This window comes from Cottoperca gobio, chromosome 6 (genome assembly GCF_900634415.1).
Source record: "Cottoperca gobio chromosome 6, fCotGob3.1, whole genome shotgun sequence".
In the NCBI taxonomy this organism is placed as follows: domain Eukaryota; kingdom Metazoa; phylum Chordata; class Actinopteri; order Perciformes; family Bovichtidae; genus Cottoperca; species Cottoperca gobio.
The window spans coordinates 8,926,728-8,945,951 of record NC_041360.1 but is presented as its reverse complement, the minus strand read 5'-3'; the positions used below and the strand labels follow the sequence as shown (position 1 = coordinate 8,945,951).

Below are 19,224 nucleotides of genomic sequence, written 5' to 3'. Positions count from 1 at the left end.
CAAGCAGCACACTGACTACTTTAAGTTATATCAAAGTTTCAGTAGGATAATGTTATCCCCTGAAAGGATATAACAGAATATTTGCAAAAATCTAAAGGGTGTACTCACTTTTGAGATATACTGTATATATATATATATATATATATATATATATATATATATATATATATATGTGTGTGTGTGTGTGTGTGTGTGTGTGTGTGTATATGTATATATATATATACACACACATATACATATATATATATATATATATATATATATATATATATACACATACACACACATATACATATACATGCACCGCAAACTAACTTGGGATTTAGTCTTTTGCGAATAGGAGGCTGGCATCTTCCATTACCGTGTCCGACCGTAACTCTATAAACTATTAACTCGCTTTGTCGCTTCGCTTCTTTCCCTCTCCCTCAGGCGCTTTCCCTGTTCCCCTCGTGATATGAAAACACATGCCCCATACGCACATCCAAAAATAATGACATGCCAATTCATATTTGTACTCGATGTTGGCGAGTAGTCATTTACTACGTCCCACACAGAACGAGCCGCAATACACGGAGTATATTTATATATCGCACACGTTAAAGGTATGTGATGTTAGTTTAGACCAAATCCTGATCTTCTCCGTTTCTTTTACAGATAATTCTGGTGAAGTCTCCCGGCGCTCGCTTTTTCCCAGAACCGTTCATACCTGAGGAAAGGGAGGCCGAGAGGACAACTCCATCGCTCTCTCCAGCCCTGTGCACTTCACCTGCTCCAGTTCAGGATCCCTCCGCTGTCCCGTCTCCTCCTCTCGCTGCCGCTGCTTCCCCTGTCAGTGTCCCCGCATCTCCCCTAAGTTCACTGGCCAAATCACCCATCAGCTCTCCGGTCAAGCCGACCATCGAGTCCCCTGTCAGATCCCCCGTCAGGTCACCTGTTGGCTCCCCAATCTGCTCTCAGCCCACCCCCCTCCCAGAGACTTGCACACCTAAATCTCCTGTGTACCCTCACCGCTCTATTTGTCCTCTCACAGGCAACCCCCTCTCCCCAATCTGCGCTCAGCCTTTGCCCTGCCAAGAGCCCTCGTCCCCCCTCTCCTCTGACTCTCCCGTCAGAACTCAGCCCATCCCCGGGGTCACTTCGACGCCCATGACCAAAACGGACAAGGGCACGCCTGAGCCCTCAAAGTGCGTGGATTCCTCATCAGATGAAACTCCATCCAAAAAGACCGATATCATTGAGGAATTTTGGTTGAAGAGTGCTGAGATCAGGAAGAGCCTCGGCTTGACTCCTTTGGACCGCAGTAGTAAAATCTTAGAGAAGAGTGTTGTGATCTCTCCAGCGCAGGACTCCACCCCTGTCAAGACTCCAGATGTCCCAGAGGAACAAAAGCCTCCCTTTACTGGCCGCGCAGTCATTCGCAGGCTCAACATCACTCTCGAGGGTCAGGTCATTACCCCCATTTCTCCTGCGGAGCCTAAGAGTAATGGCTCTGATAAGAGGGACCTCAGCAGCAGCTCCGGCTTGGGGCTGAATGGGAGCATGGCCACCAGCCAGATAGCAAACAGTGACAGCTACAACACGTCCGACTCCGCTATGCTCACCCCGCCCTCCAGCCCGCCACCACCTGTGCCTGCTAATCAATCTCCAGCCGTGCTCAGGCTGCAGAAACACCAGGTGTCCTGGAGCAACGGGACAGAAAAGCATCCACCCGAGCGAGCCAAAGAGCCAGCAGAAGCCAAGAGTCCCGTTCCTGCACCGAGGACCCAGCTGAGCCCCGTGTCTGCGCCCAAACCCGCACCCAGGAAGGTCTCCTCGCCTCAGTCAGATCCGGAAACGATGACTCCAGTGGTTGTCATGAGGGAGAAGAAGAAGAAGCTACGGCCGTCGCAGGAGATGAGGAAGTCGTTTGTGGAGACTGTGGAGGAGATTCCGTTTGCTGACGACGTGGAGGATTTCTACGATGAGCGGACGCCAGAAACGAGCATGAGCAGGTACTACACTCCAGCCACCAGCAAGCCCAACAGGGACAGACCTCCCCTTCATCTGGCTCTAGCTATGGAAAACGGTAAACCCAACATCCCTGGCAACGAAGCCTTTAAGACCCAGAGGGCAACTCAATTCTCCCCGGAGGCCAAGGAGATCGCCGAGGAGAGAATGAAGGCCCGAGAAAAGTCAGTGAAGAGCCAGGCATTAAAAGACGCCATGACCAAGCAGCTAAACAAAATGAAAGAATCTGACACAGGCAAGGGAGCCTCACCTAAAGTGGCCTGGAGCGTAACGCCAGATGCCGCCGCCGGAAAAAGTAAAAAGTCAGCGGGATCTCCGAAGACATCCGCCGTGAAAGCTCTGGAGTCGAAGAAGGCGGAGACTTTACCTGAGCGTTTCTTCAGCAGCAACAAGAGTCTGGACAGCTCGGTGGTGTCGTCAGAAGGCTCCACCTCGAGCAAGAGCAAGAAGCGGAGTTCTCTCTTCTCGCCGCGCAAGAATAAGAAGGAGAAAAAGGCGAAGAACGACAGCAGCAGGCTCTCCAGCACAGACGAGACACCGCCCAAACACAAATCGCTGTGGAAGGCCGTCTTCTCGGGGTACAAGAAGGACAAGAAGAAGAAGGATGATAAATCGTGTCCGAGCACGCCGTCCTCGAGCTCCACCACTCAGGACTCTGGGAAGAAGAAAACCTCACCTCCTGGGAGATCATCTGGTAAAAAAGGTGTGTGTGTGTGTGTGTGAGTGTGTGAGTGTGTGAGTGTGTGAGTGAGTGAGTGAGTGAGTGAGTGTGCAGTTATTTCTCTCCCTGTTTCTTTGATTGTTTTATTTTCATTCCATTGTATTTGTTCTGTATGCTCTGCAACTATATCATTTCTTAAAATGCAATTTTCTTTTTGTTTGTTAGACATGAAAACCCGCAGAAACTTGAGCTTCTCTGAGGACTCAGACCTGTCCTGTGACGATGTTCTGGAGCGCTCTTCCCAGAAGTCAAAGGCAGATGTGAGTAACAATAGACACAATTAGACATGTTGCATTTCGCCGTGAGTAATTTAAACATAGTAATAGCCTCACAAAACCAGCCTGAGCTCATTTTAGCAAAGACATTTAAGTGTGCTAAACATCTGCCGACAATGAATGGAGGCCAGCTGCTCAGAGCCGGACCAGTCAGCAGTCTCCCGGGAGCGGTTTAAATGAGGACGTGATGCACCGCCTCTCCAAAATTCAGAACTTAAATTCTTTTGGTCTTGGTGTTGTAGCCATAGTGAAGCACGAAGCTCACTTTGGTGGATCAGTTGGGCAAAATCAAACAGTGCACCATCATTTTCTCTTCATTTTGAAAATTGGAAACACCAACGGCTCTCAAGCAGGTGGTGTGTTCAGCCATTAAGGTGTAAAACTCCACAACACCAGCATATCTATCCCTGCTATGTAAACCTGTTTAGTCTTTCCAGGCCTGAGGGAATGAAACAACTTTTATGGCCTCGCGGAGGCTACACATCACATCTATTGCATCCATTTCTGTTTCACTTCCCACAACCCACTTCCCTTTAAATAATTTCTTCCACTCCCAGCAGCACATGGACATCTTTGACCTAGTATCAGGCATGCAGAAGGAAGCGATTAAGGAGGAGAAGGAGAGAAGGAGGGAGTTAAAGGAAGGGAAAAGGGTGAAAGAGAGAGAGCGGGAAAAAGAGGTTGATCGAGAAAAGGAGAAAGACGACGAGGAGGTATTGCGTAGAAGGAGGTTAAATGATTTTTGAATTTCATCCAAACGTGATTTTGTAAAGAGGCAAATCTAATATATATAATATTCTACTAACGTTTAGTCCGCGAAGCTTGCATCAGGCTTTTAGACTGACCTCAAAGGAATGTTTAATCCTTCATTCATCCCCTTTTAAAGTAGTGTTAGAATAAAGACATCTTTGTCCTCAGATGATCTCAGAACAAATCGTGATGCATAAGAAAACACATTTTCAAGATATTCAGCATCAAAATATGACACGCGTCATAATGATGTCCGTTAGCAAATGTGAATTCTTCAAAACACTTTATTCAATAAATATGCAGGTGGCATATTTGGACTATGCAGAGATTCTGCACACAATGCCCACGTTTCTATTGTTGGGCTCTTTTTATTTGAATCCATTTGCATTTATTACTTTCGGCTGAAATTCAAACTGATTGTCTCCACTGCTGCTCCGCCTGTGTTTGTGTGTTTGTGTTGGTTTAGATAGAAACAGTTCAGTTCAGGGCCAGAGGCATGAATTCATTAACCGTATCGAATGTAGTTTTCTTCCTTTTGATGAAAAGCGGTATATGAAAAATTGACGTTTAGTTATTCTTCACTAATATTGATCTGAATTTGGAATTAATGCGACTTCATTCACAGCAGGTTGAATCTGCGTCGTGCCTTCCGTGCCGTGTGTAATTCAATTAGAGCCACGGTAGACTCGTCTCCAGTGACTGTTGTGGTGTTTATAGTTTTCCAGAGCTGTGATATTTTCCCGTAGAGATTATTGTAGGCTGAAAATAACACGCCTGTCTTACTGATTTTACGGTCCGACTGGTGCCCGAGATGTGATTTGATATCATTCGACTCATTTCTGATTAACAATAGATGTATCAAATGTCTCTGCACCTTGCCATTTGTGTGTTGGTGTGGGATATTAACATGGCCTGTTTTGATTGTACCAGCTAAATTATTACTTTTTGTTTTACTTTGTCCAATTCAACATAATCATTAACCCATTTAATCGTATCATCTGTATCATGTTTGTTTCCTCCCTTTTTCTTTTGTTTGTCTTCCCCAAGTCTGTTTATGTCCCTCACGCACTGGCGTTCAAGAGATCGTACGCCACAAAGGTAGTATTACATACGTTCCCATTGATAACCCCACCCACCCCTCAAACCCCCACCTGTCAGCGCATGTGCCAGTTTACTGACATAACACCTCATGTGCACCTGGCCTACAACTAACCGTGGTCTCTGGATGCATGTGACAGTAGGACCGCAGCGTCCACTCGCTCACTGCTGGATATCCACTCTGTGAACACATGACTTTTCCAAATGGCGCTCACTTTTCTGGTCACAATGATACCTCTTGCATCTCTTGATATCAGGGGCTGTTCCTCTCTCACTGGTATGATATTAACCTGCCTATCTGTCACTGAGGCCACTGTTTCTACTCCAGTCTGGATACTGGAATAACTTTGATGTTTTCCTTCCGTGCTATTCTCTCTTTCTCCTGATTCATGCCAGCTTTCTCTGTCCTCACAAGTCAGCTAATAGGGGAAAGAGCCCTGCTTACTGTACTGCCTATTGGTGGGGAAGATTTCATAATGTGAAGAATTCTAAATGTTGTATTGGCAAGAAGAAACTCAGACTTTTTGAGATTAAAGTCGTACATTTACAAGATGTTCATAGTTTAAAAAAAGAACAAAAAACATTTTTTACATACAATACGCCCTCGTATACAGAGTGTCATATTGTGTTCTAAGTGATTTTATGTGACCATACCTTAAGATTGCAATTACTAGGCTTTAGAAAAGCCAGTAGATAGTGGGTACTGTGTACTGTGTAAGTAATGTGGAGTGAAGTTATAAATATCCCAAACTAGATTACATTGTGCTAGTCAATGTTGTCCCTCACCTTCTGCCAGATCTAATCCCAGTTTCCCCCTCCTCTCCTCTCCAGTTGTTCTAAAGGGCCAGCGCCCCCATGGAGTCAACTCCACACATCAGCAGCGTGTGAGCGAAGCTTCTCTGACCCATGTTTTTGTTTATTACACCAGAAAACCTACACAGAGGAAGAGCTGAATGCCAAGCTGACACGAAAGGTCCAGAAAGCTGCACGACGGCAAGCCAAGCAGGAAGAACTCAAGAGGCTGCACAGAGCCCAGGTAACTGACCTTCCTCTGACGTTTGCTCCGTCACCACTGTGAGGTCGACATTTGAGTGAAATGTCTCTGAAAGCAAGTTTGGTACAGGCATTCATGTCCTGCTCTGGATAATTTGGATAGTTTGTCGCCTAACTTTCTTTTACACAGCACCAGGATCACGTTTGTCCAATACTTTGGTTCATGACAGAATACTTGACAAGCCCATCAGCCTGAACTGTACTTGGTGTTTAGTGCTGATTAGCAAATGTAAGCAAGCCGACATGCAAAGCTAAGCTGTGAACGTGCTAAACATTATACCTGCACGTTAGCATTGTCATTGTGAGCATGTTAGCATGCTGATGTAAGCGTTTAGCTCCGAGCATCTCTGCTTAAGCACTGCTCACACGGCTTCAGTCTTGTTCTGACGTCATGCTGAAAGTAGGTTTAATGGATTCTTTTGTGTTTACTTTTACTTTTGATGTGTGTGTGCTGAATAGCTATTTCAAACAGTTACATTATTCATGTCATGCATGTCAAACTATTTAAAAATGAAATGTGTTACGTGCATGTCTGTAGTGTTAGTGACATACGAGATTAGTAGTGTTGTCACTGTTACACAGCGATGTTTTTTACATACCATATGGTCACTAATGTGACTCACCCCTCCTGGAGTGCGGCCAAATTCATCCTTTAGTCAGGAAATCCACTGTGATTGATGTTGTAACTCTGCAGTCAGGCTTCCAGTCCAATGACTCGGCACTAAGCCACTGCTGAAGTCTCTACTCCTGGAGCTGTGGTTAGGTGGCCTACATTTTTGCTTCCTTTTTAGTCGCTATTTGTGGAACCCAAAGTGCACTTCTTGTTTAGCTCCTCTTGCTGCATGGCGCTGATAAAGTTCAGCACTGACAGAGTAAGGAAGTCCGAGTGAGGAACAAAGTGTTTAATCTAAGCTGTTTCTGCTCATTTTAGACATCTCTTGTTCTACCCTTTACATCACTTTACCCATATCGAACCAATTGTTATCAATCAAATCAATTATATAATCAACTCAAATCTCATTCATCTACTGTATACATTATAACACTGGGAAGCAGAACACAAACAAAAGGTCTCTATGAGGTAACTTTGGATACTCAGCACTGGGATGTGATTTAAATATTGGTGTGAAAAGGTCGGACACTTTGGCTCTCCCAAGCTTAGTTTAATATGGGCGGGCAAAGTTCTCAGGCGCCCTGAGAGGCTGCCTCCCCTCTATCATTGCCCCCTGTTCCCTGCCAATAACAGGTGAGAGAGTGGCGGGGAACTATGACATATTAATCATTTTTTTGGTAACATTCATGTAATGATATCTGCCCATCAGAACAAGCTCACGTACTTGTACACATCAATAGAGTTCCAATTAGCGGTGCTCCCGCTGTGCCTTGAGAAATGAGTTTTTAATGAGGGTAAACTATTGCATTAGAGGTAAACTCCCTGAGAAGCGTGTGGCAGTAATCAGTTGTAATTAGTGGTAGATGTTGTTATTCTGTGCACCCGTGTGAGATAACTCGAGTTGTTTGTAATTCACTGCGCTGACTCTCTATCCCGCTTGTCCGTTCAGATCATCCAGAGACAGTTGGAGCAGGTGGAAGAGAAGCAGAGGCAGCTGGAAGAGAGGGGCGTAGCTGTGGAGAAAGCTTTGAGAGGAGAAGCAGGTAACAATTTGTCACATAAACCTATATACATTTTCTGTCCTGCCCATTCCACATAGACTTAATGCCCATATTCAGTGCCCTGAAGGGTGTAGTAAATGTCATAGCTAATAGAACTCTTTATTATTTAACATTTTCCATGTGATTTACTTCATGTTCGACAATTAAATCTTGTTTATGTGCCAGCGCTGGCTCTGTGAGACTATGTTTTATCTTTATATGATATGAGTTCAGTCGTTTCCCAAGCTCTAAAGGGAATTCTAATAATAATATCCATGATTAGGATGATGTAACCGAGAAACGGCATTCCCTCTGAAAAGCTGTCCCTCTGCGATCATTTCGATTGCGTTGAAATTACAATCTGCATTTCCAAGTCATTCGGTCGTACTGAAGCGTTTTCCAGCTAGATTTTGTGCCAGAAAGAAATATTTGTTTCTCCAAAGTAATAAACCCAAATTGGTCTTGGCAAGGGACTATCACAGACAATATATTTGCGAGATGAAAAATGCATTATTTGTTAGCGGGCAGCACAGTTTGCTATTTGCTATCATTTTATAAGAGTGTGAAGCATGAGTAGTGCTCAGCAGCACTAACACATTTTACGTGATGTGAGTTTTGTATGCCAGGAAGGTACTGAAGTTGTTCTTTATAGAGCTTGACAGTTTATCACATCCCAATTTACATAATGATGATGGTAACGGGAGCTTTTATCATGCAAATGCATGCATTGAACATTACATTTGGCCACCAACCGAATAACTATTCCCTTTTCCCATCAGCTGTGTCTCCAGCCAATTGTTTGAGTATGTTTTAACTTGTTTACTACTCTACTCTCTTAAAGGATTGTATAAAGGTACTTATACATTACCCAAACAGCACAAAAGAAGATCAGGTATTAGATTTACTGTAGTTTCCTCATTTTTTTTAAATTATTATTTTAATGTCTTTATTACATGACATGTGACACTGTTATGTAGGCTCCATCTGTGGTGACACTGCAACATTTCTCCATCTCTGAACATGTTGATCGTTGTCCGTTCATCGACTTGTCCACCATCGTCAGTCCGAGCTGCATGCGATCAGGAGAATGTGTGTCCCGACATAGATTTGTGTGTTTGCTCATTCTGGATGTGTTTTTGTCTCCTTCACTTGCCTCTCAATGAGGAGAGTTTCTGTACTCTGATCAAGACTCAGATCACGTTTTTTATAAACTCAATCAGAATGTAAGAAATCAAATATAAATTGGTTTGCAGGCTGACAACGACTTTATTCAAATATTTTCTGTAATTGTTTGCGGTGTCTGAGTGACTTGATACAGATTGTTGTTGAGATCTACTATATTTATATTTAGTATAGTGTTGAGTAACAGAAATCCAGAGTTGTTTGTGACTTTGTCTGTTGTACTCAAAGATAACACTCAGCCGCTCTTTCAGTCCGAAATTCTTGAATATTAAATGATTGTAATTGGTGCACAGTGTACACAACTGGAGAAAGTTAAAGCTTTTCTCGCTAACCACAACTTTGTCAAATTAAATGTGCGCAATGCGCAAAAAATAACGTCCTCGACACGCAACACATTACGGCTTTGTGTGAAGTTAAGCAGACTGAGCCTCAAACAGCAAATCTATGTTGCAGCCTCTTATTATTATTTTTGGAAAATGCAAAATGTAGTAATGCTCAACCTGACTGCACTATGCACTGTGTTGAGTACTGATGGACTCTCTTTGTTCGGTGTGTGTGTGTGTGTGTGTGTGTGTGTGTGTGTGTGTGTGTGTGTGTGTGTGTGTTGTGTGTGAGAACATGTTTGCAAGAACATGCATGACTTGCTCTTGTTGGAGAATTTTGTGTGTGTGTGTGTGTGTGCCCAGTTTGGGGCCGTGTGAAATAACTCCTATCTCTAATATATCCCTGTCATTGTAGACTATTGGGGAGATTCTAATTACAGTGAAATCCTGGACTTGCATCTGGGCGGTATGTATTTCAAATCTGTCGCTTTAAACTAACCTAATGGCTAACCCAATCTGTCCCCCTTCCCTCTTTCTTTTTTACTACTTGAGCTTTGTACCCCTCATATCTACCTTGATTGGCTGACTGACTTGCTGGCGGGCTTTAAGCCTCATTGCAATACTTTCTGCTCCTATAACCCCCCCCCCCCCCCCCCTTACCTCCCTCTCTCCTCCCTCCTCCCTCCTCCCTCCTCCCTCCTCCCTCACTGGATTCCTAGTTCAAACACTCTTTACATCAAACAGAGATCAGACACTTGGCCTTATGCGGTCCTCTTAAGAGCATCTTTGATCTCTGTAATCTCATGAATGAATAAGTAACTTTTATTTGTCCCTCCTCAGCGTGCAGTCTTTACAATACAAAACTGCAGTACAGAGACAGACAGCGACATATTACAGAGTCAGAAATCCAAATGGCAATAAAGATTCACTGCAGCAGAGACAAATACATAAAAATGGTAACACAATGACACAAACGTAATTAATGCACTGGCAGTGTTGACTGTGCAATTTCATACTACATACAGAAATATTCAATAAAGTTTTTAGTTATTTAAGATAAAATATATTTTTTATTTTACTTAAAGAAACGGAAATATGCTCTACCTCGGAATAAAAATGATTTAATAAAATTATTATTATTATTGAGAAATAATGTATTATTTTTCCGTCATAATTTGTCTTTAATCTCAATTTGTTTAAAAAATAAAACAGTCGATCACACATATTTGCCGTCCTGCTGCCATATACTAGTTCATTATTTCGCAGTTGAAAATAGCTCCCGACAAATTTCCTGTTTTTGTAATTTATGCTAAAAACTACAGAGCCCCCCCCCCCCACACACACACACACACACACACACACACCTATACTTTGTGAAAGTATTGTATAACCTGCCCTGGACTGACTCTACTAAACTGCTGGCATGGCTTTTATCTTCCCCTCAGCTCTGTGCTACTGTAGTTCTGCCCAGGAGTCCCAGCTATGAAACCCTTGACTTTCTCATACCTGCTCAGTTGCATAACTCCCCAAGTGTGTAGTGTGTGTAGTGTGTGCTGTAACCCTTGACTATTAGCTGCTACAGTAACAATATCCACCATGTCTGGGTGAGACGTCTCGAGGTATCTGTTATTATCTTGTAGACTGTGGCCTTGTTTGAATATGATTATAATGCATATTGTCCTCCTTTTTTGCAAAGTCAGCAGGCTATGTTGACTTCACTGTTCCCTCAACGGGAGTTAGAAAAACAGGTGCATTTCCACATATTTGAACAAGGCCTGTGTGCTTCTCTGTCTGCTGTTTTATCCTGCTGGATGTTGTCACTCATCAGACAGGAGATGGCGTGGAGTGTTGAAGCAAAGATGAATATATGTACACAAAAGAAGTTTTCCAACCCAACAGGGTTCTTACTGGGGGTTTCATCAGCTCAAATCCTACCTGTTTTTTATCATTTTCATTTGATCGATGATTCAATCCAATGTGTGATTACTACAAACAATTGTTCTGTGTCTCACAACTGTAAGCGGTGTGTTTGTAGTGGTCTGAATGTGCTTTGGAGAATGATACGTCTTTGTCTTACTTATCGCGTTGGATCACATGATGGGGAATTGTAGCATTTTGACTAAACACCCGGCTCTGGAGGAGGCACCAAAACTAAAGCCAGGATCAACATGTCTGTACTGGTAATTATTATAATTTTCATTATCAATCATCACTTTAATGATTATACAATTAAGGCTTTACTGAGCGTTAAGTACCAAAGATGCATTTTATAATTCGGAAATGATTTGGCAGAGCCATAAACATTTTTTTATTAGGACTCCAATCTGTCCTCAATAGATTTCCTAAAGTGCAGTTTTCCCAACAGATTGGTGCTGTTTCTCTGTGATAGTCCCCTGTAGTAATTATCTGGCATTCCACTCTCACGGCTCCTTTACCCACCAGCCTGAAAACACTGTGTCTTCCTCCTAATTGTGTCATGTAATGGTTTAATTCTTTATATATGTGTGTTAGTATCAGTTCCCACCACTTACCTGCACACTCTCCCTGAATCTTCTTCACTTTACACTTCTTCTATGGTCTTTATTTTGGGGTTTAATAAGGTAGTATCCACGATCTGTGATCTTACTTTTGTGGGAAAATCTGTCTAGCGGGTGCATATTATTATAAAGAGTCCTAATTTGCACTTCGATAGTAGCTACACTTCAAAAGTCACCACACTGGCAACAAATTGAGCCGGGTGGTCTAAACATGTTCAAGTAGTGCTTACAAGGAGAGGCTGAAACATCTTTAAAGAAGAAGCAATTATCTGTGTCTGTGAAGGAGACGGGCCTCCTGGTTTTCAGTAATGGCTTTAATAATGGGATTAAATTCTGTTGTGTACTGTGACAAACACTGGCCTTGAGCGTAGGCTTTTCCCATTTCATAACGGACAAGATAATCTGAAGTAAAACAGATAAAAGATCGAACAGGGGGATTATTTTTCTTTCTTCTCTTATTTCTGTTTCCTATTTTGTACCCCTCTTTACATCCCTCGCACCACACAGCTGATCCCTCCCACTCCCTCCCTCTCTAGGTGATTTGTCTTTTCCCGATCACAGTGCTCCTGCCCTCTTTTGATTTTCTCCTCAATTTTCTTTCTCCCTCTTCACCCCTTTCGCCCTTCTCCTTCCCCCTCCACCCACGCTCTGTGTCCTCTCCTCTCTCTTTTCTCTGCAACGTCTGCTCTTCCTTTCCTGCAATATTTCCACCACTCTCTCTCTCTCTCACCCACCCACCCATGCATCCACCCGCCTACGTCACTCCCCTCACGCTCTTTCCCCCTCTGTCTTGTGGAAGTTGAGCCCTTTGTGGAGATGCCACGCCGACGACCCCTCTCCTTCTGCCCCTGCTGGTCCCCCGAAGGTAACGTAACCTCGCCGCCTCCGCTGACGGTTGTGGCGGGTTACCATGGCAACCCTAAGGAGCTTCAGAACCGGGCTACCCCCTTTGAGCCCCTCCCAAACAACCCTCCCAACCGGTCCTCCTCCTCCTCTTCCTGTCCTCACCGTTTGAGTGTGATCAGGCTCAGTAGATTCCCCCAGAATGCAGCATTTATTATGAATTAATAATATACATTTCATCCCGATTGTGTGGCGTTAAAGGCGTCTGTTGGTCTTTGTTTCTCCTTTTTCTTACCTTTGTTTACTATGACAGTTATAATAGTTCAAAATAGTTTGGTTGTTTAAGGTGCAGTACACAAAGAAGTAGCAGGATAGGGTTGCTGTCAATACTTTATACTTAATAATACTTAATAATGTACAGAACTAGCACCTTGGCTCCCACAGGGTAAGTTAAGGCCTGAGCAGGTGTCACCTGAAACCCAACAACATGATGTAGTTACAGATTTGTAGTATGTTGTTGTATGTAGTTTGTTGTATAGTTATAGGTTACTTCTGTTGGTGCTAGTTAGCCAGACGTGCTGCTAAGGTTTGTTTAATCTATTCCTCACACGTACGCTACTATCCAAACTGTTGTATAGTACATTACAGCTCTTACTAGAGCTTAATTCACATCGTTTCAACTTGAGGAGAAATCCAAAGCTGTTCAGTGTTGACAGATTTTGGTGCTTTTTATTTAATTAGAGCGGTTAAAAATGAAGCAATGACCATTTTACAACTAAGTTTAAACTGATTTTCTAATTTGCTTATTATTCTTCAAGCTCTGTGATCAAAGACTTGTCAAAGCTGCACATTTCATTTAAGAATTTTTACGTTTAATGAAACATTATCCAAAAGACTTTGTAAAGTGTCGTCATTCTTACTGAGAAATTGTCAACAACAAAAAACAACACTTCCAAAATGAGAAGGGGGGGGGGGGGGTTCCAGGCTTTAATTTGGGTAAGACCAATCGTTGTTTAGGGACGGGGTTTAGGGAATGGTCAGTTGTAGTCTAGCAGCCCATGACAAGCCCTCCAGTTTGAGCAGCAGAGTTCATGCTGATCGATATACTGTAGATGTACATCAGTTGTAATCTTCTCGTCCGCCCACACAATCATAGAGTCTCAGATGGAGAAAGATATTTCCCCTATTATTGTAAGAGCATTCACTCAAAGGGGAAACTACTCTGCTGTCGTGTGTCTTTATCAACAGCATGTGTTCTGTTTTCTGTTTGGCTAAACTTAGTCGTAAAGCTGCAGAGTCCTTTGCATTATCCATTTTTGCATTTGTTATCCCTTGAATAAATAATAAAAGTGTTATGTAATCATAAAATGTTAAATAAAAACCGGAGACGCGGCTAGCTCGTGGGCAGGTTTGCAGTTCAAAGAGTGAGAAACCTGCATGGTGTGATGATTTGTTATAAATATTCAAGTCTTACCCAAAACTCGTTCTAAACAATGTATGTATCATCTGCTTTGTTCCCGTAGCTAACACCTTTGAGTGGAAATGTTGCCTGAGCGTCTAAAGAAACATGCTTTTGTGTTTTTTTTGTGCGATCTGGTGTTGTGTTCCTTTATTGCTGTTTGTGCCTTGTACCGGTCAGCTCTTGTGTTCTGGGCCTTGGGCTGAAGGGTGGTGACGGTGGAACAAGTTGAAATAGTTTAAGAGACAAAGAAAAACATTCATTTGTAGGATAGGTTCAGAAACTCAGCCTTGCTTTTATAATTCCTCCTTTGTGGCCACATGTTGTATTCCTCTTCAGTGCGAGCAGCTCTCCTCCAGCTTTGCCTCTCTCTCTGTCCCTTGTCTTTTAATTAGCGAAAGCCAGCCCCCGAGACCACAACCACGCGATTTACGTGCTGTGCACTGTTTTTCCTTTTCGTTTCGCAAGAGCCTCCTCTTCCCCAGCTAAGTATGTCACGCTGCATCGAGCGTTTGCCTTCCGGTTTTCCATTGAAACTGCTTGGCTCCACCTGCTGCAGTCAGATAAATGAAAAGGATGCATCTCCGCAGCAGCAGACCTTTCGCAGTATGCCACATGCAAACAGTCGGACTGAAGCGTGCTGCTGTTCTGCTCTCCGACTGATTGTGCAGATTATGAAAGCGGCAATGCACGATGCCAGTGGCGCTGCAAATGCTTTACCCTGCGGCAGGCTTAATAGTGGAATGTGAACTTCACTGTTGGTCTGATAAGTCATCCCATGAACATGTAACCTTATAATTGAATATGTAGAGAAAGAGAAATAATTCATGCATTTGTTTCCCACCCTCAAACCTATCAGCATGAATGGGATGTTAAAGGATTTCTGCTGGTGGGTCAATATGGGGGGGGGGAGAGGGCCGGGGGAGGATGAAGAATCTCCATTGGGTCCTTGGATGTCTGTGTTTGTGTGTTTTCTTTACTACCTTCCCACTCTGGGGGAAATAAACTGATAGGTATCTGCTCCCAAAGAGCAGCAAACGTCTGACACTAAGTCCAAACTCGGTATCACAAAATCTACTTTGCGAACACAGATATTGTGTGTTTGTGCGTGCGTGTGGGTTCTGTGTGTGTACGTGTGTGCACGTGTGTGTGTGTGTGTGTGTGTGTGTGTGTGTGCATTTAACCAAAGTTGAAACCTGTAGCTCCACGCCATCTTCTGTGCGCCATCTTTAAGTATGGCGCGGCTGACCACGTCGGTGTCGAGTCCATCCTTCCACCTCACCATCCCCCAGCGAGGACATCCTGCCTTGGCTGTCATTGCATTACCCTCGTGTCAGTCCCTTGTCTGTGTGACATCAGTGTCATCATCCCAGCCATCTGGCGTCTTACTCCGTCTCTGTGCTTCCTCCTTTCCTAAAGGCATGGGCAAGAAGGACGACCCCAAGCTAATGCAAGAGTGGTTCAAGCTGGTGCAGGAGAAAAATGCCCTGGTCCGCTATGAGTCCGAACTCATGATATTGTAAGTACAACTTGACTGTAGAGGATAGGCTAATCTATTAAGTGATTTGTCAAAGCGGCTTTTCCTTTCCAAGTAGCAAAGCTTAGCTGTGTGTTATTGGTTGCTGGGTATTCTCAAAGTACAGTTTAGGCTGATGGGAATTTGGTTTTAGAGTTATCCTCCCATGAACTCAAGTTGAGGTCATGAGGATTGATTCCTGAGGTCGTGATCATCTGCAATAGTTTACATAGTTCTGCAATAGACATTTTATTCTGAACAAAACAAAGCAATGAACCGACCAATCAACGATGGCGTCATCCCTAAAAATGTAACGCAACCTGTAATACGTTTGATAAACTGCCTGATGATTTTATAATATTCCATCATTTAAGTGCAAGGCAATTATAATGTAATACAGAGCATACAGAAGATAACATACTACCTTATCACCTCCTTATATTTATGATTATTATTATTTCAATAGGAGTTTAAAAAGCTTGTTAGCCTGTATGAAGTCACAATAATATTTCAACATAATGATATGATTTGTTATCACATTTGAAATCCATTAAGAGAAACAACTTTATTACACTGTGACAAGGCATTAAATTATCCCGTGTTATCTCATGATCAGCTACTAAAAGCTTTCAGATTAACTATTCATCTTTTTAGAACAACTACTAATTAAAAAAAAAAATCCTGTCTTGATAAATGAAGATGCAGCCGAACATCATAAATGTTGAAAGATATGATTCATCAGCGAAGCAAATTTAACTCGTCCATCTTTTTTTCCTTTCTGTACCCAAGTGCCAGAGAGTTGGAGCTGGAGGACCGACAGAGCCGGCTGCAGCAGGAACTCAGGGAGCGCATGGCCGTGGAAGGTGAATGCAGGAGTGATATTCAACTCGCGCTGAATGTTTAGATCTTTATAATCTTCCTCCTCTCTTTAACTCCTTCCTCTGCCTCTCTCAGACCACCTGAAGACAGATAAGGAGCTCAATCAAGAGAAGCAGATCTTGAATGAGATGCTGGAGGTGGTGGAGCAGCGCGACGCCCTGGTGGCCCTCTTGGATGAGCAGAGGCTTCGGGAGAAGGAGGAGGACAAGGACCTGGAGTCCGTGATGCTCTCCAAAGGCTTTGACCTCAACTGGGCTTAAGAGGAGTAAAGCAACTGCTCGTCGAGACCCGGGAGAAGGGTTGACTCGTGATAAGCGGTTTCTGCCTCGTCTCTGATCAGAATGCCGAACACCTGCAGCAGTGAATGTGTAAAGACTCCCCCGTCACTCACAAAAACACTACGACTGCCTCTGACATTGAAGTGGTCCGCAACGTTTACATATCCTCTGCCCAAAGGCAGTCCCGGGTTAATCGCTTTGCCGTTTCGCTTGCTCTCGCTCTCTGAGGGTGGAGAGGCGAGTGCATCCACAGCTTTATCATCCCAGCCTTGAAGTGGATCCTCTCCAAAAGGGCGGCCTTTTGGGAGAATGTTTAAAGACTTGTTTCATTCTCGATTATCTAAAGGGAAGAATGCAGTTCGGTCCTGCTGATGTAAAGGAAATGTAAAGAATTGTGTTTTTGTGTATAGTTGTGTAGAACAAGTCACGTATTCGGTGGATGAGGGTGCTCTCTTATCCTGAAAAAGGACTGCTGCAGAGGTGTGTTTACCTCACACTCTCCTCTTCAGTGTGACCGTAGGGAGGACATCCTCTGCTGAAGCTGCCTTTCTCTCCAGTGACAAACTGACTCCCGCATCCTTATGAACCATAAAGACACCATAAAAGACTACCCCACCTCCCCCCTCCACAGAGTGTTTTAGTGAGTCAAAAACACTAACAATCCATTAAATATGGCCATGGGTTTTATGTATTTATTATATTTGTTTGCTTTTAACAGATAAACATTTTTGTTTTGTTTTGCATTCACAGGAGAGAGCCCAGAATCTCATTATCTTGCACGTGTGCATGACTCAGATGCTCCCATAAGCCATTGCATGTCAGGAATGAAGGCTGCAGGCACATAGAAGAACTTTACCTTGTCTTTGATAGCTTTGAATACACACTTATATATGAACACTTAAACATTTCACATGACTCGATAATGATGGGCCTCTCCTTGACATGCCATTCACTGTGTATCACGCTGACGGTTGACGTTTACAAATACTTGTCCATATTCTAGTTTGGTGGTTTATGTTTTCTCACTGTGGTAAACAGCAGGGAGGTAAAACAACCTTGGAAAGGATTCATCTTTGAAGGAGCTGTCTCTTTGAATTCAGATGTTTTCTGACCAACGTGCGTTAACATTGGGATGTTGTCATTAACGAAGCCGATTTCACTGTTACATTACTCATTTTGTGCCACAGGACTGTCTCTGTTGGTGGATATGCTGCAATATCTGAGGAGAACACCATGGGGACTTACACACTACACACCACTCACATCAGTGCACAGCAGTGTTAATACTTTACCTTTGAACAAGATGCCTTTTACATTTTCATTCTCTATACTTAAGTTATATTTTATTTTTCTGAGTTGACTTGTTTTTGAGGTAGTCACATATGTGTATCCCACTGGAACTCGAGATTTCTACCTTTCTTTTTTTCTTCTTTATTTTTCAAATACTTTTATACAGCAGGTCCCCAATCAACAAATACACACTTTTAAATGGGGGGGGCACTGAAGAAATGCAAAGTGCTTTACGAGCAACTTGCATCAAACGGGAACGTTATGGTTTATCTGGTGGGCAGTCAAATCTAATAGCCTTTTTGACAACTGTAAAAATCCAGATGGTCACTGTTTTACAGCACAGAAACACTAGAGGCTATATTTATGACTTGGTATGAGCTGTGAATAAAAACAAAGTGATATAATTTTAAGGATTGTTGTTTTAGATGGTGTGTGATAAGTTTGACATGATTGTATTGATATTTATTAACATGTGTGCAAACTGTATTATATGTAAAGAAAAATGAATCCTAATTTTTAAACTGTTCTGTTGACACATGACTTGTAATGTAAATGCTTCATGTAGCTAAAATGCATAGGGGTGTTGGATGTATGCTGAAAAGGCAATAAAACAATGCAGTTGTTCTTTTAAATGTCTGTCCACAAACGTCTCACTTTTTAATGGGCTGCTATGGTTATGTAAATTCACAGGTAAGAAACCGTGCTTTGTTGCCTTTAGCAATGAGTTCAAACAATACATAATATCAATTATCTTTTGCAATAAACACAACAACTTATACTGTGTTTATATAGACCCCCCCCCCCCCTCACCCCTAGCTTTAAACTTAAACATTTTACATTCTATGTACTTGGAAGAGAAAATGGATTTGTTGGTAAAAACCTTTGCAAATGTAAGATGTCTTTATTATAAGAATATAGGATTTAAATAAACGAAGCTTCTCCAGAGCAACAGAAGTCATCTGATTTCTCAGACAGACTTCCTCAGGACATGTAACTAACATACAGTTAGGTCCATAAATATTTGGACATTGACACAATTTCATAATTTTGTCTCTGTACACCAGCACAATGGACTTGACATTAAACAATCAATATGTGCTTTAAGTGCAGACTTTCAGCTTTAATTTGAGGGTATTTACCTCCAAATCAGATGAATGGTGGAGGAATTACAACACATTTTGGGTATCCCCTTTTTAAAAGGGACCAAAAGTAATTGGACAATTGGCTGCTCAGCTGTTCCATGGCCAGGTGTGTGTTGTTTCCTCGTTAGTTCATTGACAAGGAGCAGATAAAAGGTCTAGAGTTCATTTCAAGTGTGGTATTTGCTTTTGGAATGTGTTGAGGTCAACTCTCAATATGA

General features: G+C 42.7%; 1 protein-coding gene across 10 annotated transcripts in view; it reads left to right on the top strand.

Annotated features, from left to right (window-relative positions):
* mical3a (microtubule associated monooxygenase, calponin and LIM domain containing 3a) overlaps positions 1-18,496 on the top strand; it is a 65,223-nt gene extending 46,727 nt beyond the window's left edge. For 2 of the 10 annotated variants that reach the window (XM_029433595.1, XM_029433588.1), the window contains 9 exons: positions 655-2,701; positions 2,894-2,988; positions 4,801-4,851; positions 5,780-5,887; positions 7,467-7,560; positions 12,399-12,464; positions 15,321-15,420; positions 16,207-16,280; positions 16,372-18,496. In XM_029433595.1, the coding sequence (XP_029289455.1) occupies positions 655-2,701; positions 2,894-2,988; positions 4,801-4,851; positions 5,780-5,887; positions 7,467-7,560; positions 12,399-12,464; positions 15,321-15,420; positions 16,207-16,280; positions 16,372-16,556 (2,820 nt within the window). In that variant the 3' untranslated portion in view covers positions 16,557-18,496. Of the gene's footprint in view, positions 1-654; positions 2,711-2,893; positions 2,989-3,560; positions 3,765-4,800; positions 4,852-5,779; positions 5,888-7,466; positions 7,561-8,398; positions 8,450-9,477; positions 9,529-12,398; positions 12,465-15,320; positions 15,421-16,206; positions 16,281-16,371 lie in introns of those variants that run through there. The other 8 variants (XM_029433596.1, XM_029433586.1, XM_029433590.1 and 5 more) reach the window with 8 other exon arrangements.
* The last annotated feature ends 728 nt before the right edge of the window (positions 18,497-19,224 follow it).